The 24,781-nt window shown below is 33.9% G+C and overlaps 1 protein-coding gene across 3 annotated transcripts in view; it reads right to left on the reverse strand.

Moving 5' to 3' along the window:
• LOC145256288 (uncharacterized) overlaps positions 1-24,781 on the reverse strand; it is an 82,119-nt gene that overhangs the window by 6,445 nt on the left and 50,893 nt on the right. For all 3 annotated transcript variants that reach the window (XM_080114994.1, XM_080114996.1, XM_080114995.1), the window contains exons 2-4: positions 20,506-20,710; positions 10,901-10,972; positions 7,793-7,888 (exon numbers count right to left, since the gene is read on the reverse strand). In XM_080114994.1, the coding sequence (XP_079971120.1) occupies positions 7,793-7,888; positions 10,901-10,972; positions 20,506-20,710 (373 nt within the window). The remainder of the gene's footprint in view (positions 1-7,792; positions 7,889-10,900; positions 10,973-20,505; positions 20,711-24,781) is intronic.

Consider the following 24,781-nt stretch of genomic DNA (forward strand, 5'->3'; position numbering starts at 1 on the left):
GGGCTACTATCAGGGACATAAGCTACAGGGGTAGTATGTGCGGATTTGGGCAGCAAGATGTCGGTTCACGTCATACTTGAACTTCTGCATGTCATATTTTTTTTGAGCTTCAGTTTTGGTAGGGGTGCGGAATAAGTGGTTATGCAATACAAGTAAACAATCAGCTGGCCCTCCATCTACTAGGATTGTGGCCTTAGGAAAGCCCACCGGGAATGAGTGTAGGGTCCCTTCCATGCGCGACATGGCACTGCAAACATCCCGATATTATTCAACTGTTGATGGATCAGCCGCTCTAAGCGCTACCAAAAAGTTAGGGATACTGTACTACCAGTCGGAAGCAGCAGCCAGGAACTGTTAATCCGGTACCCTCAATCCATCAGACGATGGTCAACCCAATCTACCTGTACTGGCATTTTGGCATTCATGCACTCTCGAGCGCCCAGTTTAGAGGAGTGAGATGTGTCGGGAGAGGGGAAAACGGCGTCCATTGCCCTTTCAATTGCTTTCTCTCCAATCCTCCCTATACATAAGGCAACACAACGTGATTTTATTTGTACATATTTTCGATTCGCATTCGTGTTTTTTTTTCTTCACGGCTAATGCCTCAATACAACCTGGATAAAGCGAAGGTGAGTTTTTTTTTTTTCTTTTCTTCGTCCCGTTTACTTTATTTTAAACGTTGACTTTATTTTGAAGGTTTTAATCATAAATTTAAGTTTTTCCTTCAAGGTTGCGTTATATAAATTTGGCACTTCTCAAAGAATCATAATATATATATATATATATATATATATATATATATATATATATATATATATAACCCTAACACTTTCTCTCGTCTGAGGGCTGGGCCGCATCTGTCGCTATCCTAGTTCACTGGAGCATACTTGTAATGTACTTCTGGCCGTGTTCGTCGCTCCCAGCTCACCGGACCATAGATGAACCCCAGCAGGGCTACGCTCTTACTTGTCTAGTGGTGGACCCCTCAAGGGTGACTAGACTCTCACTGGTCACTCGAAAATATCTTTCTGCTGCTCAGGGCACGCGAAATGTGCATGACCCTAAGTCCGTGTGGCAACGTTGTCGATTTCGGTCGTAACTCTGGCATCGTGCTGGATCCAGTCTATCTCTTTCGTCATCTAGCGTCAGGGCATACCTGAAATAAACTGCATCTTCATTCAGCCTAGCAATCGAGAAACAAGGAAAAACTCTGGGACACTTATATATAACGAAACAAAATAATTATTCATGAATCGTTCTACACTTGTTTAAAGTCGAGTTCTTTGATTTCCTCTATTTGGAAAGCAAGATCATCTGGTGTCGCCAGGGATCTCGTCATATCCGCCCCTTCCTTTCACTTGTCAATTAGTCATAATTGGCATATATGCGACCTGCACCAGAAGCCTGGGCCGAAACTAGTAATTCTACAATCAAAGTCAATAAAAAGCAACTGACAAAAATTGTCCATTCAGCATGCAAAAAATGTTCTGGTCCAATGTTTCTGGTTGTACTGCTGTATATATTATAATGTAGTATGTATGCGTGCATAACTACTTGTACGTAGTTCACAGTTCTTATCATCAGAGAAAATGGTACTCATTCAATAACTAAACATGTACCAAAGTTCAATTTCAATCTTTCTTTTCTTTCCGATAAATTCAATATCAGTCTTTCTTTTCTTTTCAATATATATGATGGAAATAATGGAAATAGTATTCCGACAAAATAGAGAAATAAAAAGGAATAAACCAAAATATATTTGAAAATGTTTCACGTGCAAAGTGTGACGCAGTTCTATTTAAGAAAAACGGATTTTCCAACGTCTTTTTCCCTTTTTCTGAAATAGAACTGCGTCACAGTTTGCACGAGAAACATTTTAAAATGTTTTGTACTGGTATTTTTTTATTTCTTAATCTCATACATCCAGAGGAAGTCTCGAAATAAAGACGAAACGTGGATGAACATATAATACGGTTTGTTCTTTTTTATTTCTCTCTCTCTCTCTCTCTCTCTCTCTCTCTCTCTATATATATATATATATATATATATATATATATATATACGTGTGTGTGTATGTGGGTGTGTGTGTGGGGTGTGTGTGTGTGTTTATGTTACTTAAGGTTTCAGTTTTTATTCAAGCTAATGCACCCAAGTCATATGGATATATTTTTGAAATCGGACCTTTATAATATATAAAACCTATAGAACATTAACTCTATAATAATATATACGAAATATGCAAAAAATTAAAACATCAAACTTAGCGTATTTTACGATCGGGCTCCGCTGGGCATACCTGCTAGTTTAGCTAAATACATTTTGCAGTTTTAACAAAAGTGTTGCAATAATATCAGAGCGCCTCGATTTACGCCAAACATCTACAGAATACCAACATCAATATACACTGGTTGATCCAAAATTTAAAACCACTTAAAAATCTTTAAAAAGAAACCTTTTTTAAGGATAGATTTTAAACTACTCTGACTTAAAGTTATTAATACTAAATCTAAAAGGTTATGGAAACAAAAATGTACATTCCAAATATTTTATTTAAAAATTTGCATTTTTATTAAATTAGGCTTTTTACATACGATCAAAATTATAGCAAAATGGGCATAAATGTTAGATTTTTGTAATTCTAATGTTTTTAGTTCAGCTAGAGATTAGCAATCACCGTGTAAATGTGTTGTCATGCCAAAGCAAGAATACTAACCGAAGTTAAGCGCTCTCAAATTCTAGGATTCCATGAGCCAAGTTTGTCACAACTAATACCTTCACCGAGGTGCACATCTTATATGACCTCCACCGAGGTGTGCGACTTGACACAAAAAACAACTTCTTAATCAATTGCTAACGCACGCGTCACTGTAACGTCCAATGACAACAACAACAACAACAACCTTCTCACTCGACCTGCCTTTTATACCACTCTCTCAGTCCCTCCTCTTGCGCATGCGCCCCGATATTCCTGACAACCTCGAGACTTCCGCTTATAAAAACCCAGATTTTGTTGTCGCGAATGCCCACACAAGGCATACACACGTGGGCGTTAGTTTTGTTGGTAAGTACTACAACAACGAGCGATAGCAGCTAACGTAAATCGCAGTAAAACTGTTATTTGCAACTTTCTAAAGAACACTGAGAATTATGAAAAAGCAAAATCCTTTGGGAGGCCTCCCCACAAATTTCTCCTGCATTGAGTAGAAGAATCAGACGGGTTGTTATGAATGACAGAGGACTTTCTTCTAGTCAAATTAAGGCTGTTACAGATGCTGATTGCAGTTCAATAACCATCAGACGAAACTTACAACAAAAAGGCATGGTAAATAAAAAAGCGTAAACAAATTCCTTGACTGCTTCCACGTCACAAAGTGGACCGCTTAAGATTTGGTTGTGAATACCAAACCTGTGACGTTGAGAAGCGGAAGAAAGTCCTGTTTTCTGATGAGAAAAACATCAATTTTGATAGTCCTGGTGGTTTCCAGCGATATTAGCATGACAAAAACATGCCCCTTGAATTTTTTTCCACACGTCATAGTGATGGAGGGTCCGTAATGGTATGGAGTGACTTTTCTTTTACAGAGGCACGATGGAGCTTCAGGAGGTGTAGGGTCGTCAGACAGCAGCTGGTTATATTAGCATGCTACAAACACATCTTTGATGATGGAGGGTAATTGCTTGTGTGAGGATGGATGGTTATTCCAACAGGATAATGCTGTAATCCACACTGCCAGACGGACTTTGAGCTTTCTTTAAAAAAAAAATGGAGTCCATCTCTTGCGACAACCTGCATGATCACCTGACTTGAACTTAATTGAAAATATTTGGGGAGCAATAACAGGAGAGGCTTATCCAAATGGCAAACAATATTCATCAAAAAATGAACTTCATGAAGTCATCCTCAGAAACTGGAGCAGGATTCACCGCACCTTATTAGAAACTCTCATTTCTAGCATGCCCTAAAGAATTTTTGAAGTCATCAAAAGCAGTGGAGGTAGAACTCATTGTTAAGTTTTATTGTTGAATGTTTTCATTCACTTTTCATACATTTTGTACAATTTAATAGAATTTTTGTCTCTGGTCTTATAATTTTGATCATGTGTAAAACGCCTAATTTAATAAAAATGTAAATCCTTGGAATGTAGCTTTTTGTTTGCATAACCTTTTAGATTGTAATATTGGTAACCTTAAGTCGGGAGTGTTTAAAATATATCCTTTCAAAAAAGTTTTTTTTTTATCATTTTTAAGTGGTCTTAAATTTTGGATCAGCCGTGTATTATATATGAAAATATATTATATATGGAAGTGTATTATATATGAAAAGTATATTATATATGAAAGTATATTATATATGAAAGTGTATTATATATGAAAGTATATTATATATGAAAGTATATTATATATGAAAGTGTATTATACATGAAAGTATATTATATATAAAAGTATATTATATATGAAAGTGTATTATATATGAAAGTATATTATATATGAAAGTATATTATATATGAAAGTATATTATATATGAAAGTGTATTATATATGAAAGTATATTATATATGGAAGTGTATTATATATGAAAATATATTATATATAAAAGTGTATCATATAGGAAAGTATATTATATATGAAAGTATATTATATATGAAAGTATATTATATATGAAAGTGTATTATATATGAAAGTATATTATATATGCAAGTATATTATATATGAAGGTATATTATATATAAAAGTGTATTATATATGAAGTATATTATATATGAAAGTATATTATATATGAAAGTATATTATATATAAAAGTATATTATATATGAAGTATATTATATATGAAAGTATATTATATATGAAATTATATTATATATGAAAGTATATTATATATGAAAGTGTATTATATATGAAAGTATATTATATATGAAAGTATATTATATATGAAAGTATATTATATATGAAAGTATATTATATATGAAAGTGTATTATATATGAAAGTGTATTATATATAAAAGTATATTATATATGAAAGCATATTATATATTAAATATATATGAAAGTATATTATATATGAAAGTGTATTATATATGAAATATATTATATATGAAAGTGTATTATATATGACAGTATATTATATATGAAAGTGTATTATATATGAAAGTATATTATACATAAGTTCGGGAGCTAACAAATTCATCTAAATTTGGAAATTAAATAAATTCATTGCAACAATCCTATAAAAGATATATATTGGTTTTCTGAGTTTATTTCAAAGATTATTAGCAAAGTAAAGTCCTAAGATATTGAATTAAATAAAATCACACCTTCTTTGTACATAAAATTAGCTTTATTACCCCCAAAACGAGAGATTCTGGGTTCGCAGAATCACAAAAATACGTAGTGTAGATTCTGCGCAAACCCAAAATCTCGGAAAGTCAAACGGCTATCTGAAAATGACGTCAGGTAGTTAAAGGTACGTAGGAAGGTTTCTTTTTTCTCCAACCCTTATTCTGTATATCCCTATCGTGAACGTTTTTATAATTTTTACTATTTATTAATTTTATTATGTTTTGTGTTCCTGCTTCTAAAATAGTTTTTTAGTATTATATAAAAATTATGTTACGCCGAAAGTATCACATCCATTAAAGTGAGGAAAATATTAGAATGTGCCATATAACAATTACGTATATGTAATTTAAAAAAAATGTAGAAATATTTTTTGCAATTATATTTTTTGTGTGAAAATATGAAATAAACAATGTAGTTCGAGAAATTATTATTTCTTCGAATTATATCGAATTTATTAATACGGTCATTAAAGGCTTTTTCGTTGTTACTCTGAAAAAAAAAAGTTTTCTTTTTTATTGAGAAAATTTACGATGCTTTAAATTCTTAAAAAGCAAAAATAAATAAATTTATTTTTATATCATATAAAACCATAACTTTAGCAATGGTGTTTTTGTTTAAACAAAATAATACATTTCCACTAAGATTCAAATAAAATAATTAGTTCATTATATTTATATATATATATATATATATATACATATATATATATATATATATATATATATATATATATATATATATATATATATTATTTGATAAAACCTGCAAATTTCATAAAAAGTGCTTTATTTCCTGATTTTTAGTGAATTTTTAAGTAAGGGAAAGGTCAAAATGTTTAAACATAATTATCATTTTGCACGTACTTTTGCACGTACCTATTATTTGTGCACGCATAAAGGAGATATTTAACTTTACTTGTGCCTGCCAAGTTATAATTGCTTTAAATATTGATCCCTTAGCAGCTACTTTAACCGGTTAAAGACTCATAAAACGGTCCACAAAAATGCAATTACTTGACACACCCCACGCTGCTCTAAGAACGTCCATTCAAGAGGAGATGCATTTTTTTTTAAAGCGGATACAGACAGACATAAATACATAGTGAGTTTTATAAATTAGATTAATAGTGGAGACTTAGTAACTTTTTGTCTATTTTAGATTATTTTATATGTTCTGCTGTTAAGGGACAATGCTCCAGAAATTACCTCCTTCTTTTGTAGGTAATTTAGTAGCAATTCTGTTGGTATAAGACCATCATCCAAATCATTACATTATCTCGTAATTATAATATTATCAACATAATTTTTGTCCTATTTATGTTTTTAAATAATTTTCAGTGGTATGTATTCACTGCGACCGGTTGTCCCAAAATGTATTTTCCAGTCTATATAATTTTGTCACTGATCCAACATATACATGCTCTGAAAGAGAGTAAAACACAACACAGTTGATCTATAAAATTATATTTTGTTTTTATTTCCCACCGACAATCAGATTTCCAGTTAAAGCTATTGTTGGTGTTCTGACATCATCGAAGGCGTGTGAGGTTGGTGTGGATGGTGCTGGTGAAGAATAGTGTCCAGCTTGCTCTCAAACTGACCGTTTGCCTCGCTTTCTCTTGTGATGATTTATATAAGCATTATTTTCCTATTAGAATGTTTAATGTGTTATCATTGTCTATTTACCGATATTCTCTTACATATTACTCTGTAAATTTAATTCCTATTTATAATATTTATAATATTGAAACTATTTAAACTGTTACTATTTATTACTAATTATTACTATTTATTATTGTTATTATTATTATTATTATTATTATTATTATTTAAACTATTACTATCTTAAATTATGCATTTCAATAGAAAATGGTGGAAAGGCCTGCGTTTTTAACAAGAAATCAATCTATGTGAGTACAACCCATCGAACGCCTCTGTTCCGGTGTCACCTGTAAATCACACACGAGTTTCTAACACACAAAAAATATTCGGATAAAAAGTGTTCCTGGCCTTTAGACCAGGACCAATGTGCAGTATTTGTTATGTTACTGCACTTAAATTGAGTTAATTGGTCCTTGGTCAAAGTGGGATATACACTTCATACTGAGACAATTACTATTTATTTGGACACTGTCCGAGTGCCCCCTTTTTGGGGGAGCTGGTTTTCCCCCACATTAATAAACGACCTTGTGTTTCGTGGGGAAGCAAAATAGATACCATCTGTTCTGATGCTGGATTTACCTTTTTTCACTAATTTTTTGTGTCGGTTATTGGAGGCGAAATCCTTCATGAATGATATTTTTTATCTTTTATATTAACCAGAGTGCCCCTTTTTGGGGACTTGGTTTCCCCCACTTGAAAACCGACCTCCTGTTTTATTCTGTCCTCGTTGGGGGGTGGGGAGGTAAACAAAAATTAAATAAAAATAAAAACGGAAAAAATTAGAAAAAAAATTACCACAGCATCTCTGACTAGAATATCAGAGTACATCCAAAGTCCAAGCAGAGTAAAGAGAGATGCTGACAAAATGGCGGTAACCATATGAGCGATCTTCTGCAAAAACAAAACAAAAATATAAATAAACATAGTAATTGCAATGTCAAAAACTGTCAAGTCCAAATAATGAAATAAATCGATATTATGTTAATATATATATGTATATTTTTGTTAAACACAAACAAGCACATAGCCACTTGTAAATAACGGACCATTGTTTGGGTCCATGTTTACAGGGGACTACGCGAGGAGAAAAGCCAGATGTAGGTTTGCATTGCGTTTTAATCTCTGCATGTCAACATATGCGATGAAGCTGAAAGCAGAAAAGAAACTCTAAAGTCAAGCAATATCGAGGAAAGGATTTATTAGCGTAGAAGGATCTATTAACGTTTTCTATTTATATATATATATAATATATATATTTTAGTCATCGACATACAGTCCTGTTTCGTTGTATCACAACTCATCAGTGCCGCTAGACTATCACCTATCCCAAGTCGAGAATCGAACCTAGAACCGTCGTTATGACAGTCGGCAGTTCTACCCCTCGACCACGGAAGCGGTGCCCGCAACTAATCTGTCCGAATGTCTATTTAAATAAACATCCGTCCGCCACTCGTAAAGTGCTCAAACGTTTGTTTGTAAACAAACCGCGAGCTTCGCATTTTTCAGCCAAATTAAGTAGCGAGTGAGATTATTTACGATAGTGCTCTACCCAAAGGGGGGCTATATAATATATATTTTAGTGATCGACATACAGTCCTGTTTCGTTGTATCACAACTCATCAGTGCCGCTAGACTATCACCTATCCCAAGTCGAGGATCGAACCTAGAACCGTCGTTATGACAGTCGGCAGTTCTACCCATATATATATATATATATATATGTATATATATATATATATATATATATATATATATATATTATTTTATTTTATCAACAATTCAATTCTGTCGCAAGTTTAGAATATAATTGTCTATAATACCAACTCAATTATAATCTCAGCTCAATGAATTTTCAAAAGAGTTTTCAGAGCATATATACGTAAATTGAATAAAATCACAACCCACATGAATAGAAATTCACTTATTTTGGTGTTAAGCTCTTACAGCTGTTTCGTGAAAGGATGGACAATTACCTCTCGTCCATAGAACTGTAAATCTTCCATCCAATCACTCCTCAGAGACACTTACAACTATTCCCAACAAGTTCTTCAATCCGTTTTGAACACGTTTATTTTTCCTTTAGACGTAAAAAAGAAAGTTTTTATTGTTTTACTAAGTGTAATATAATCTCCCGTTTTTTTTTAAACCGCAAATCCATGTTATTTTTGTCAGTTCCTTAACTCATTATTATAAGCGTTAGCTTCATACTTCTCCAAATTACTCGTGTATCACATTTTATTTCTTACATGTAAATATTATCAAGTTTTAACTAGACGTAAATAACGAAGTTTTTATTGTTTTACTAACTTTCACAGAATCCCCCATTTTCGTAAAACCACAAATCCATGTTTAATTGTACATAATCTATCCTTGATCCTGAATTCAGGATTTGATTGATTTCTCATTCGTTTCTTGAACCCGCGAAATCTAAAAAAAAGCTAAAATTAAATTAGAATATCCTTAAAAAGCGAGACTCATTTAAAATAGTGCCCCAAAATAGGCTAAAAACTAAGTTATAGGAAGATGTTCTTGACTGTAAGGGTGGTACGAAACTAAAAAATAAGTATAAATATGAGCTCCATTTAATATGGAGGGAAAAAATAAACGTGTTCAAAACGGATTGAAGAACTTGTTGGGAATAGTTATATGTGTCTCTGAGGAGTGACTGGATGGAAGATTTACAGTTCTATGGACGAGAGGTAATTGTCCATCCTTTCACGAAACAGCTGTAAGAGCTTAACGCCAAAAAAGTGAATTTCTATTCATGTAGGTTGTGATTTTATTCAATTTACGTATATATATATATGTATATATATATATATATATATATATATATATATATATAATTATTTACTATAATAATGATTAAACACCTATAGACACTAGTGTTTCAACTTTTTGGGAATCATCAGTGCAGGGTGCCACAATTAACACCGGTCGATAGATTCGAACCTGGCAACAGAAGCAATCTCTGGCTTCAATGGCAAGGACCTAATCCTTTCAGCCAGCGATTACCATGAGAAATACTGTTGAAGTTTTAACATTTATTTTTAAATACATGTTTAAAGCATCTGTCGGAGTGATCTAACCATTATATGGTGATCTGCGGATAAGAAGTAAATTAACCGACTTTTATTTCAACTGAAAGTGCTCAACGACAAAAACGATTTTTTCGGAGTTGACATAATTATTTACTATAATGATCATATATATATATATATGTGTGTATATTTTTACACCACAAAAAGGTTACGGTGACTATTTGGTGGTCTGTGGCCGGTCTCATCCATCACAGCTTCTTGAATCTGGGACAAGTACTGTCGACAAATTAATGAAATGTACCAGAAGCCTCAAATATGTACCCGAGATTGGTCAATATGAAAGGGACACATTCTCTTCCATGACAATGCTCGCCCGCATGTTGCTCAACTGACCCTGCAGAAGCTGGGCGAATTGACCAACGGCATTCTGCATTATTCGCCATATTAATCGGATCTCTCGCACACCGATTATCGCTTTTTTAAGTATCTCGACAACTTCCTGCGCGAAAAATGCTTCAAAATGATGCCGAATCGGCCTTCAGTGACTTCATCGGTTCCAGAACTCCAGATTTCCATGCTAATGGGATAAGTAAACTTGATTCTCATTGGCAAAAATGTGCCGATTCTAATGGTTCTTATTTCAATTAACACAGTTCTTTATGAAAAGAGTTATGATCTCTTGAATTTGAACGTAAAAAAAATGACATCACTTTTGCATAAACCTAATATCTAGATCTACGTATAAACTGAGACATCTTGAAGTAAAAAAAGTAATATATCATTTTAAAAAAAAAGTAATATATCATTTTAAAATATATATATATATGATAGCAATAAATTATGTGTAGCATGAATTACTTACAAGTTGCCGGATTGTATTATCTTGAAGCTTTTCTATGCCAGAAGCGATGCCAAGCGCCCCAACCAATAAAATCTGAAAAAAAAACAGAACGTAGGAATTAACAGATATATGTTACAAGTCTTTATATATGAGGAACGTTTTAATTGCTAACCTAGGGAGTAATTATTGTTTGTTGGCTTCGACGTTGTTTAAATGTGGAAATAATTATATCTCTCACGGTCTAAAAATTCTATAGCCGAGTCCTTACTAGGTTAGCATGTTGGATGACAAATGAGGGCGAAATTTGAGTCTTGGAATTCCGGTTTGTTGACTGATATGGCTCATATGAGCAGCAACGCTATTTGCAGTATATATATATATATATATATATATATATATATATATATATATATATATATATATATATATATATATATATCGTTTAAAAACGTGGTCAAAAGACAATAAATGAATAGGGAGGGGAAAATTGTATAGGGAATAGGAGAAAAAAAAAAGAGAAACGATCTCAGCGAATACACATAAGTTTTAAATCATGAGTATACTCTCTTTGCTTATTTTGCGCCAACCATCTCTATGTAAGCAAAGACAGTATACCCATAATTTAGAATTTATGGGTATTCGCTGAGATTGTTTCTCTTATTTTTCTCCTATAGAGCATTGTTTAGATTTTTATTTCTTAGAATAATTTTATTTTATTAGGTTTAATTATTTCATTATGTGATACTGGAAGGTCACCCAGCGTTGTCCGGACATGAAATACTCATAAATATTATATCTAAATTGATTCAGAAACTGTAACATGTGCTTGGGAATTTTATTTTTTCATTTCATTTCTTGTAAGTAAAAAATATGCTCGAGCCAAGGTCGGAACCAAAACCTAAGATAAGTGAGTCAAGTACGAAAACGATTAAGCTAGCTTGATACGATTTTAAAGAAGTGTTTACAAAGCGACTTATTCTAAAAAGAATGAATCTGTCATCTGAACGATTCACGCATTGGTGATTGTTGATAAGCAGAAAAAAAGCGATGACCCCCCTTAGTAATAATTTGAACTCCTTAGCAGCCTTTTTTGTTGTATGAAAACAATAAAAAGTTTTCAACATGTCTGAATGCCTTTTATATTAAATTTCAAATCTTTAAATAAAAAATCCTTGAGTATATACTATGAAAATATGTCCTAATACACATTTTCATTTTTGTAGATATATAGGTTAATAAATTAGAATCGACAAGCACTCTTGAAAAAAACAAATTCTCTTTCTTTTTACAAAAGTTCATAGCAGAAACAAAAAACAATAGAAATTAACGATCATAAAATTAAGTTTACAAATAATCTATATAATCACAAAACTCAAATGACCTTGTAACGAGTGATGTAACCCACTTTCCAGTTTACGATATCTGGTTGCGCATAAAAATTAACGTTTAGAAATTGAGCAGAGTTATCCCCCTTACACTATTAATTACCATGGAACTAATGCGACGCTTTATAACTGGAGGGCGTGATTAAAATCTTTTTTCTTCTTCTAATTTCTTTTTAACTAGAGGGCGTGATACAAATCTTTTATCTTCTTCTAATTTTTTAAAAGTCGACTGCTTACATTCTTATTGCCGATTTCCAGTAGCTGATTAACTTGCCGATTTTTATAGCCAATTTTCCAGTAGCTTGGCATACTCCTGTATTTTATCTTCACACGACAAACGGAAATCCGGATCGGTTAATGCACACGTTCCTATTACATTAAATAGTGTTTTCTTTTGTTGTTTTTTAAACAGGAAATACTTGAATCTATACGGTCAAATTTTTTACACATATCAAATTTATTTTTTTAACGAATTTAATATTTTAAATTCTATATAAGTTAAACAAAACTGTAAAAAAAAGTTCGTCGGCGTTCGATTCGTAGGAAAATTATGTTTAATTTTCGATTTTTGAACGAGTATTCGGAAAAATAGGTAATTTTACACGATTAGGAAAGATTTGTTTTTCCATGTTTGAGTAAATCGTCCAAATGCCATTAATCCGGAAATATGTTTCTATATAATTATAAAAAGAAATTACAACACTAATATATATATATATATATATATATATATATATATATATATGTATATATATATATATATATATTATTTACCAGTTGTGAAAAAACTGGACTAGAGTGCTCAATGTGTAGTCAGAGCAGTATATAGGAACTTTATTACTGTGAGTCCAGAATGAGCTTACAAATTGTTTCAGCAAGAGGAAAATTCTCAAAGAGGAAAAATCCAACTAGCATCGTCAAAATTCATAGATGGACTAAGTTATAAAATCAAATAAGAATGGAAAAATCGTAGATGAAGGGGATTTAGAAAAGAAGAGGGGGTAGTAGGGAGAGGACGTTGGAATTTAAAGTAGTAGGAGTGTATACAATAAGAGAGGAGTTTATAATTAAATATTAATTATGTGTAAATTCTTATATACTTTTTTTTTTAGTTTATAACGGTTTAAAATTAAAGGCGCTACTCTAATTTATAACGGCATAAGTAACAGTTAATTTAAAGGATCACCATGGCAACAGGTTGGAGAGTTAATGTTAGTGAAGGAACGGGTTGAAAATGGGGTTTAAAGTGATTTAGCCGGGCGGGGAGAGATTGAAAGATATTTATTGTTTATAAAATAGAAAGAAAAAGAAAAGGAAAAATAAATTAATGAATTATACTTTACAGGTTTATTTTGATAGTATAATGGTAGGTATGAATATCAGTAAGTAAATAAAATAAATTACAAATTAAAATATTAATAAATAATCTTTAATGATAAGTAAATAAAATACGCACACACACATAAATACACATAAACGCGTACACCTGTAAAATGTACGGAGACACATTAATGGGGGAGAGAACACATGCCTAAGTATATATACAAAAACCACAGATACGTAAATATAAAAATAAATAAACACATATACATACATATACATGCATATACATACATATATATATACGTACACATATATACATACACAAAAACATGCATACACACACGCATATATATATATATATATATATATATATATATATATATATATATATATATATATTTATAAATGAATAAATAAATTAGCCGGGCAGGTAGAAATTATACGTTACAGGTTTATTTTAATAAAATAAAATAGGCGGAAACCTCATTAAGTAACTTAAATAATAGATTAATAAAAGTAAGGACATTTTTTTGTGTGTGCATTTGTATTTATATATATGCTTATATATGTATATATGCGTGTATTTTTAACACTGCTCACTCATGCTATATTCAAGTAAACTAGCGATAAAAAATGCCGGGAATTATTCTCTATTTCATTAGATGAATTAATATATACTATTACTAAAAGCTTGCTTGTATTGAAAATGCTCGCTTCCTCGCTAGCCAATCAAACCATCTAATATAGTTAGTCTTACTTTCAATTATATTTGAAACTAAAATACACAGTGACATTAGCCACGTCTGTAGGACTATTACTGAATAGTTACACAATGTTTTGAGCTTGACAAAAATGACTGCATTTAATTATTAATCCCGACGCGCTATATACTAATAGTTTTTTTCTCATTGCTGGATTGCTACGTATGCCCAATATGTACTTTGCGTTCAAGACGACTGCCTATGTCTGATTTGCATGTTAAGCTAAAAGAAACTGTTTTTTTCTTCCCTTCTTAAACTAAACGTTAATTTGCACTCAAAACTCTAATAATTAATCCTAACTGTATTTTGTAAGTTTAATACTCTTCTGAAAACTAACAATCTGCTCTACTCCCCAAGCTGCCACTAACACTCATACAATACACCCGACTTAGATGGGAGTCTTTAGATTTCAGCTCTTAACCTTCGCATGATGACCGATTGGAAGTCATGATCACTAAGCATCTGTACATTTCTACTCCTTAGGCATACATTAGTTTATTGTTATCCAGGTGGATACTCGCTAATAACAGTGTGTACTTATATATGCAACTATCTATATTACATAGCAATATCGGTCCCTTCCTTAGCTTAGTAATGTTAAATACAAAAACTGAACCGATACTCTATAATGCAATATACAACTTCCTGATTTTTAAACGAAAGCTGAAGATATCCTCATTGGAAATGGTAACCTACTTAATACCTACAATCTCCATATATTCGCATCTACTGGAAATATGCTCACATATCTATTTATTGTACTATACATACTGGCTATTATACCTGTACTGTAATGTACTTCATATAAAAAATGACGTTACTTGTATCTATTGAATATACAACTTAACCCTCCTGCTATCTTAAATATCCAGAGTTTGTACATATTTTTCTAGTTAATTCGTAATACCATACCATTCTGCAACGCATTATCCTATTCCTAAGCCAACATAAAAATAAAAGGAAACTTTTTTTAAACTTAAAGGAAAAAACAAACCATGTTAATCCCTTCCAATAGACTTGTTTGCAAATATAGCTGCTTCCACTGCATGAACTCTTACTCACACCCTCCGCCAGTAACAAACAATGAAATAGCAATGCCCTGTAATCACTTTGAGGAGTACAATTTTCAGTTGATATATAACCCTTATAAACTAACCCGTTAGCATAAACCACCAACGCGGAGGCGCAGAAATACATGGATTAGGACCCAGGCGCGGGGAAACCCCTCTCGGTGCTGATGGACCCGTAGATCTTCCCAGGTCATCCGTCTAGGAGAAGGAAAACTCTGAAGCTAAACCCAAGGAGAGGAAGGCCTCTCCAGTCTTGGATGACAACCTTCCTAGAGCTGGTGACTCAAACAAATTACCGGGCTGCAAACCTAAACTGACTAAAGAGTAGATAGGCACTGTCTATCACCCGGCTTCCATACTCTTTCTTTGTCTATTAGCTAGGCGTAGGGTCGAATCACAGGGAGTCGACATACATTCAGTGGTCGATCTTGTTTCCTGACTAGGGCAATGAACGCCGTTTTCCCCACTCCCGACACATCCCATCCCTTAAACTGGGCACTTGGGAGTGCATGAATGCCATAATGCCAGTACAAGTAGACTGATGGGTTGAGGGTACCGGATAGACAGTTCCTGGCTGCTGTTCCCGACTGGTAGTACAGGTGCCCTAACTCTTTGATTGCGCTTTGAATGGCTGCTCCATCAACAGCTGTATAATATAAGGTTGTTTGTAGTGCCATGTCGCGCATGGAAAGGGACACTGTACTCATCCCCGGTGGGCTATCCCGAGGCCACAATCCTAGTAGATGGCAGGACAACTGATGGTTTGCTTGTGTTGCATGTCTGGTATTCTGCATAACCACTTCTTCAGTATCCCTTACCTAAAAAAATGACAGTACAATAAAAAATACGCTAAAACCAGACCCAAACTCAAACAAAACCAACCTGCCTTCTCCCTTGAGGCGTGCATTTACGAACATCCGTGGGCTTAGAAATAATTTAAATGATGTCGAAGGATTTCTGATAACAAACACTCCGGATATCTTAGCAGTAAGTGAGACTAACCTACACTCCTCCATCTCCTCTATCTACTTTAACATGCCTGGATGTCTCCCAATAAACAAAGTCTCTGACAGGATAGATACAGCACTTTCCCTGGACACAAGCGCAAAAGTGCATGTGTTTGGTGACTTCAATGTCCACCACAGCAACTGGGTAAGATTTTCTACTCACACAGACGCAGCTGGTATGACTACATATATGTCTCATTCCCTATCACAGATGGTTACGTTTCCAACTTGTTTCCCAGACCAGCAAGAACAACACGCATCACTTCTAGATCTATTTCTGACCACAGTTCCCGATGATTGTGTAACTAATGCCCACACCCCACTTGGGGATGCTGATCATGCAGTGGTAATAGTTGACATGACCCTAAACTTTAAAGCAAAAATTGAAAAGCCACTGCGCAAAACAACGAGATATTATAAAAAGGCTGACTAGGAAGCCATCAGTGATCTCATCAGGGACGACCCATGGCAAAATATATTTTCCATTCCTGCTTAACAGTGCGCAAATAAGACCACTGAATGGTTCAAAACAGCAATTGAAGCACAGGTTTCCACGGAAATTTTATAGCAAGCCCCACTCTCCCCAATGGTTTACTTCTACTTGTGCAAAGGCAACATGCGTACCGCAGATTTAACCGACTTCAGTCCAGTTCAAACAGGCAGAAGTATATGGAAGCCAGAAGTAACTGCAAGAAAGAAATAGCCACAGCTAAGAGAGAATTTACTGAAACCATCAAAAGACGCACCGAAGCACAGAAATTAGGAACCCGCGACTTCTGGAAAATCTACAACAGTGTAGTAAATAATGGGCAATCTACAATCTCCCCACTACCCAGCAATCATGAGGTTGTTTGCTCTGCAACTAAGAAGGCAAACATGCTTGTCAGTCGGTTTACCTCCAACTGCATACTGAACCCTGTCAACCTTCCCTCCCTGACTTTGCTTTGTGGACAGACGCCACACTAGACGATATGAAAATCACCCCTTCTCAGGTGCATTCTATAATAAGAAATATTGACACTGCAAAAGCATGTGGACTGGACCTGATCTCATTCCGGCTGTGCTATTAAAAAAAGTGCTCCACCGAAGTAGCTCCAGTCCTCTCCAAACTTTACAACAAATGCCTTAATGAATCTTGCTTTCCTGCCTGCTGGAAAACTGGTTCTGTAGTACCAGTTTTCAAGAATTCTAGTGAAAGAACTGATCCAGTAAATTATCGCCCCATAAGCCTCCTTCCACTTGTCGCCAAAATATTTGAGACCATAATTAACCAAGCTTTAGTCTATCACCTTACATATGCTAAACTTCAGACTGACCAACAATACGGATTTATACAAGCCCGTTCAAATCCTAACTGTAATCTCAGAACGTATATACCAGTCACTGACCAAAGCGGGGGGAAGGTAGAGCAGAAGCTCTAGTTATATCTAAGGCTTTTGACAGGGTATGGCATGAAGGTCTTCTCAGGAAAATCAGATCATATGGTATCACTGGATGAATACATGACATAATTAAATCCTTCTTAGATAAGATAAACATCCAGGTTGTCCTCGACGATCGTAAACAATACGATATAAATGCGGGAGTGCCTCAGGGGTCTATCCTGGGACTTCTCTTATTCCTAATATTTATAAATTACCTCCCTGACAAAATTGCCTGTGAGATGGGTATATATGCTGACGACACCACACTCTATAACAGACACGACAAGCACTTTAACGGTGAATGCTCTGACAAACTGCAAGCACTTGGACCCTCTCGATGTAAATACCCACGACAAACCCGACAAGCAGCTAAATCCCACCCCTTCACAGTAGAGATCCCTAGATGTAAGAGAGCCTTATACTCCAGTAGTTTCTTCCCCAGGACAGCTAGACTTTGGAATTCCCTGCCAGGCCCCTGCTTCCCCAACTGTACTGACATGCAGAAGCTCAAGTGCAAGGTGAACCGACATCTTGCTGCCCAACTCCTTACACACACAATGCCCCAGACAAAATAAGGTTGAAGTGGTGCAAGTATAATGGCAGAAAAAAGGGGTCAAATTAATCTAGACAAGTAATGACGTTAAAATTAAATGACCAGCAGAAGTCACAAGATTGAAGCAAATCACTTGCATGAAATAGGTAGTCAGAAATTGTAGATTGTTTCTAAGGGGCTATGAGTTTAATTTGGAGACGTCTCTATCTAATAGTTTGGGAAAGTTACTTAAAATTGTGATTAAAAATAGAGGATAAAACAACATCTACGGGGAAGAAATTGGCCGGCATCCACATATTCCGATATAAAGCAAAAACTGAGAACTGCACAAAAATAAATAAGCCTGCATATAGATGCACATAGCAACGTGTTATTAAATACACATACAAAAATATAAATGCATAGGTTGAGATAAGTATTATTTTTTTAATTTTAATAACATGTGCGAATGGATACACTCAAACAGAGACTATAGAAACCAAAAACAAAGGAAAGTAGGAATTATAATAAAAAAATGATAAAGTTATAAATTGCTAAGAAAGTATGAAAAATAAATCTATAATTTTATGAAATTATGTATCTGACGGTTTAGTTTTCGAGCTACGTAATTTCAACTTTTTCATATTTAAATGTGGTATTATGCTTGCAATGGGAGATTAGTTTATTTTTAGAGTTCATTATATTGCTATTTTAAGTGCAAGTAATTATTGTTATAGCTTCTGATATGCATAGATGACATGACTTAGAACATGGGGTATAAGGCATAACCTTTTTTAGGATAGTCTATTAAATTGAGAAGGGAGTATTATACGACTTGAGTTTTTAAATTAAAGTGGTTAGAGAAGTTTCTTGGTTATGATTGGAATTTTGGTTGTTAAGAGAAGATGTGTAGTAAGACGTTCTCTTCTCAATAAAAGTTAAAGTAGCGCCGAAATATGTATGTGATTTATTAATCGTTCGAGGTCTTATATTTGTTGATTTGTACTGGGATTTAATATGGGGAGTTTAAATTTTGTTCATTGTGATGAACATAGGGCGGGAAAATGATTGTCGGGATGTTGTTTTCTGGGGGATCATGAGGGCTATTCGTGTTAGAATGACTATTATTATTATTATTATTATTATTATTATTATTATTATTATTATTATTATTATTATTATTGCTGGCTCACCGGGAGCTTTCACACGAGTCAGCAAACGATCTGAATGGAGAACTGTGGTGTTCTCTGGAAGCTGAGTGACAACAAGTCTCCCCAGACGCCCAGCTCTCTCCTACTCCTTCGATAGCATTTGCAAATAAATTTGCATCATCGCAACAGTTTCTTACCATTGATTATTATTATTATTATTATTATTAATATTATATATTGCTCGTTGTAGGATTGTTAATAGAAGGGCTAATGAATTCGTTTGTTGAATCAGTGATTCTATCAGATTGTTGCTAGGGAGGAAGTGAACTTAATGAGAGATTATTAGTGTCTGTTATGGGAGAGTTGCGAGGGAACACTGTAATATGCATGAATATATAATATCCCTATGGATGCAATTAATGTTTGTTTGCTTCATTTATTTATATTTTAGTTGCTGCAGTTCTGCTACACCAAGCTATTCCGCAGGAATATTTTTTATTTGATTACAGATGCATTTTCTGGTTTTGATATCTGTACTTGGAATATATTGATGCTAAATTCGTATTCTATTATTCGGTGTGCCCAAGCAGTCACTGAAGAATTGAAATTTTTTTGTCATTTTACTATAAAACATTATTTTTCTCTATTTTTGATATTATACGGATAATATTTTGGAAATTAATTATGGATAAACTGGTGTCGAGACAAAAAGAAAGAAAAACGGCAATAAACGGTATGTGTTTAAAAAAAAGCGAAAAATCCGACCCGGATTTCTATCTATTTCCATTGTTTGTTTATAAAAACAACGTTGCAATAGTCTAATGAAAGTTTTAATAGTAATATGGTACATGTTTGACCCGAGTACCGCCGGGTAATCCTGCTCAGTAAAAATCAGATTATAGGAAAAATGGTTCTTGAGAAAAACAGAAACACGTTCCAGATGAAAAAAATTCTAGTAATGTTGTGCACTTACCCATACGCCAGGAATAATTGCCACCGTATGATAAGTGGTACCCACAGGTGCATATTTCAGTCCAACAATGGGGGTGATTAAAGCAGCCAAACCGAGGATACAATGCAAACATCCTGTCACCAACATGGCGACGTATGCGTGGCCAGCGATCATTTTGCCTTCGGAAGATGTTTTTAGCCGGTCGTGTATGACAGAAAAAAGAAATCTATACGCAAAAAAGAAAAAAAAAAAACAATATCGTTACTTAACATATATCATGTTACTTACAATTGATATCATTCAACCACGGTAGTGGTTGAATATATGCTTAAGTCCGAAATTGAATGAATCGAGACACATTCAAACCCCCACCACTAATTCCGTTCGCAGCCAAATTTCAAACAGGTTATATAGTTGGATAGAACTCCTCAATAGCTACATTTTGAAAAAATAAATTTCGAAAATTGGTTCAGTAGAAAAAAATTTACAACAAAATATGTGGGTTCACAAACAGGAGAGTAAGTACATAAGTGACTAACGCTTTTTTTTATTTTTCATAACATTTTTTGTATATACATATTTTTACTGCGATTTTGCCAACATGGCATGTTAGCGTAACGGTTAGAGTACCTGGGGTTGGTGGAAAGATTTTAGGTTCAATCCCGTGTATCGTTTTTTTTTATAATTATAAAAACGAACTTTTTTTTTTAATAACTAATTTTTTTAACTCTCCTTATGAGTTTATAGCAAAAAATGGTGAATTTATCGATTAAAAATATTAGTGAATTCTCTGATATACATATTCTTTGAATGAACTCAAATTTTATGTTATCACATTTGATGAAACATGTAGTCCCATTTTGGCAATGCGTCTGACCAATGATGCTTTTGAACCCGCGACCAGCACTGCGATGTTATCAGCAGCAGCCTGGGCATAAATATTCCTATTTTTAAACTCCTTTAAAAGAGGATTCAGCATACAGTTCCATAGTAAAGGTGATAAAATCCCACTTTGGGGGTTCATTTAACTACTTCCCTTTTAACAGTTGCCCTCAGTAGTTCTACTTGAACTGTTCTGTGCCTCACCATATACTCAATCCATCGGATGAGTCCTGGTGGCACATTGAGTTCTCGTAGCGACTTGAACATACTACTGAAGGGTATGTTGTCAAAAGCTCCAACGATATCTAAAGAGACACCGAGTACCATCTTCTTTTTTGATAGTTTACGCTCTATACTGATCACGAATTCATGACCCGCAGTCTCGGTAGAGACCCTGGCTCGGAACTACTGTGATTGAATGATAAATATTGCATAAATGTGTGTTTGAGAGCTATTTTTTTTGACAATCATTAATAAATATTATAAATTTATATATTAATACAATAGCAATGCCTGGAAAAATCATGGATTATGTGGAAAAATGTGCGCATGAAAAGTAATATTCTTAAGATTTTATTAAACCTGGAAAAGTAAAGGACAAGAAATTCAACCTGGAAAAGTAAAGAACAAGATATTCTAGTAAAGTAAAAAATAAGAATTTTTTAGACTTAAAATATTGCAGCTAAAAATAAAATTTGAATATTGATAAATATTTTATTTATTATTTGCATATGTTGTTGTTTATTGTTGAGTTAGAAAGCATTAAATGATCCTAATTATGATATAATAAAATTATTAATTTTTATGTAAATTATAAAATTATTAATTCCATTTACTAACTAACTACTGAATTAATTTTATTCAAACAATTTTTACTACATAAATATATGCAAATAATAGGGGGAAAATAAGTTCAATCCAGCGACTGGCACCCTTTCTAACTCAACAATAAACAACAATATATGCAAATAATAAATAAAATATTTACCTATATTCAAATGTTATTTTTAGCTGCAATATTTTAAGTCTAAAAAATTCTTATTTTTTACTTTACTAGAATATCTTGTTCTTTACTTTTCCAGGTTGAATTTCTTGTCCTTTACTTTTCCAGGTTTAATAAAATCTTAAGAATATTACTTTTCATGCGCGCATTTTTCCATATAATGAGTTCTTCCTTAAATATATATCGAGCGCTGTATTAATATATATATATATATATGTATATATATATATATTTATATGTATATGCATAGAATATATATATATATATATATATATATATATATATATGATTTAGGAATTGAAAATGTGTGATTTGAAAAGGTTAAACTTAAAACATAGACATTTTATAGTACTTTTTTTTTACATGAGTGTCACCACTTATCAAGGCCCAGAGGCCACTCGAGGATAAGGGTTAATAGGTATACATTAGTCATTGTGATTTTAGCATAGTAAACAGTGGGAATTTTGTAACTTGGATTACTTAGGGGGACGATTCAATTAGAACTTGTTCACATTGGACTTTTTCTTTCTTTTTTTACATAGGTATCAACACATTATCAAGGCCCAGAGGCCACTCAAGGATAAGGGTTAAAGAGTGTACAGTAGAGATTGGACAATATAATAATCATTAGTAATGAAAATTTGTAAAATTTGATAACTTATATGGAACGGCTCATCAAGAACTTATTTACGTTAGACTTGAAGACAACCATATTGTAGTCAGCCGGAAAGCAGGAAAACGGAAGACAATTCCACAGGCGTGCAGTTCTAATAAAAAAGCTTTCTTCATGGAATCTACGTCTAGGGTTAGGCACAGATAAAGAGTGGGGGGAATTATTGATAGTGTTTACAGCTAGACGAGTGTTTCTTGTGAAAGTTTGGCGAGGGGGGACCATAGATTGAAGCTCAGTCGAACACTTTCCATGAAAATAACGATACATCAGAGACAAACTCGCAACATCTCTTCTGTGAGATTGAGGTTGCAAGGAAGAGAAAAGGACATCTCCTACGAGGCTACGAAGTCTATTTTGAACTCTATCAAGGCAGGAAAAGTCCTTTCTAGCAGCTCCTGCCCAGATGTGGCAACAGTATTCCATCCTTGGACGTACCTGACTCTTATATAGATAGAGAATTGCATCAGCAGTGAGATATCTATTGGATCAATAGAAAGATCCCACCATTTTTCCAGCGGCCTTGGCAACAGATTTGATGTACGTGTTCCATTTAAGATCAGGAGTAGGGTCAAGCCCAGAAGCTTGTCAAAACTTGAGGCCTCCTGAAGACAAGAGCCATTCATTTCAATTGATGCCAGATGTGGATCAGAATGTTGATGATGTAAAGAGAGAAGCTTGGTTTTAGATGCATTAAAAGTAACCAGCCACTCCTTACCCCAGTGTACTACGTGCTCAAGATCAGAGGAGAGAGAATTGGAGAGAACTTGGTCGTTTACTGTCTTAGATGTGCTACCATAAATGGTAGTGTCGTCAGCATAAATGTCTACAAATGATGTAAGGATGTGATTTGGAAGATCATAATGCAGATCAGGAAAAGGGTTGGGACCAGGATGGACCCCTGAGGGACACCGGCATTAATACTGTGAGCTTCTGATTTTTGCCCCTCAACTACTACTCTTATGAACCTATCAGAAAGAGATGATTTAATAATTGAGAAGACATTTCCAGCTATACCATAGCTAGAGATCTTATGAAGTAAACCTTTATGCCATACCCTATCAAAGGCCTTAGATATGTCAAGAGCAATTGCCCTAGAAAGGTTGCCTCCGTCGAGAGATTTGATAATCCTATGAGATATAACTGTAAGCACATCTGCTGTAGATCTAGTAGAACGGAAACCATATTGAGTGTCATTAAGAAGGTTATTTTTGTTGAGATGGTTGATTACTTCTGTATTTAACACAGATTCCAGCAACTTACTCATGACGCACAGGAGACTTATTGGCCTGTACTGAGAGGGGGATGAGCGATCTCCTGAATTCTTAAATACAGGGCATACTGATGAAATTTTCCAGGGAGATGGGAAACTATTCTCCTTAAGACAACGTTTAAATAGTTTTGTAAGCATGGGCGCTAGTTCAGGTTGAAGTTTTTTGAGTACTATAATTGGAATACCGTCAGGGCCAGTTGCTTTACTGGAATCAAGGTTTTTGATTAGTTTGGCAACATCACGTACAGATATACGTATATCACATAGTGTGTTTTCAGATACAGGAGGAAATATTGGGGGTTGGCGACCTTGCTCGCAAAAGGTAGAATTAGCTGCAAAGTTCTTGACAAAGAGTTTGGCTTTGTCTGATGCTGACGAGATTACCTCAGGTTCATTGATGATAGTTGGGATGGAGCACACGCTTCTGCTCGGAATTCTGTTTGCTATTTGCCAAAACTGGTGGGAACCA

The sequence above is a fragment of the Euprymna scolopes genome, chromosome 32, assembly GCF_053919585.1.
Source record: "Euprymna scolopes isolate OS-2025 chromosome 32, ASM5391958v1, whole genome shotgun sequence".
Classification (NCBI taxonomy): Eukaryota; Metazoa; Mollusca; class Cephalopoda; order Sepiida; family Sepiolidae; genus Euprymna; species Euprymna scolopes.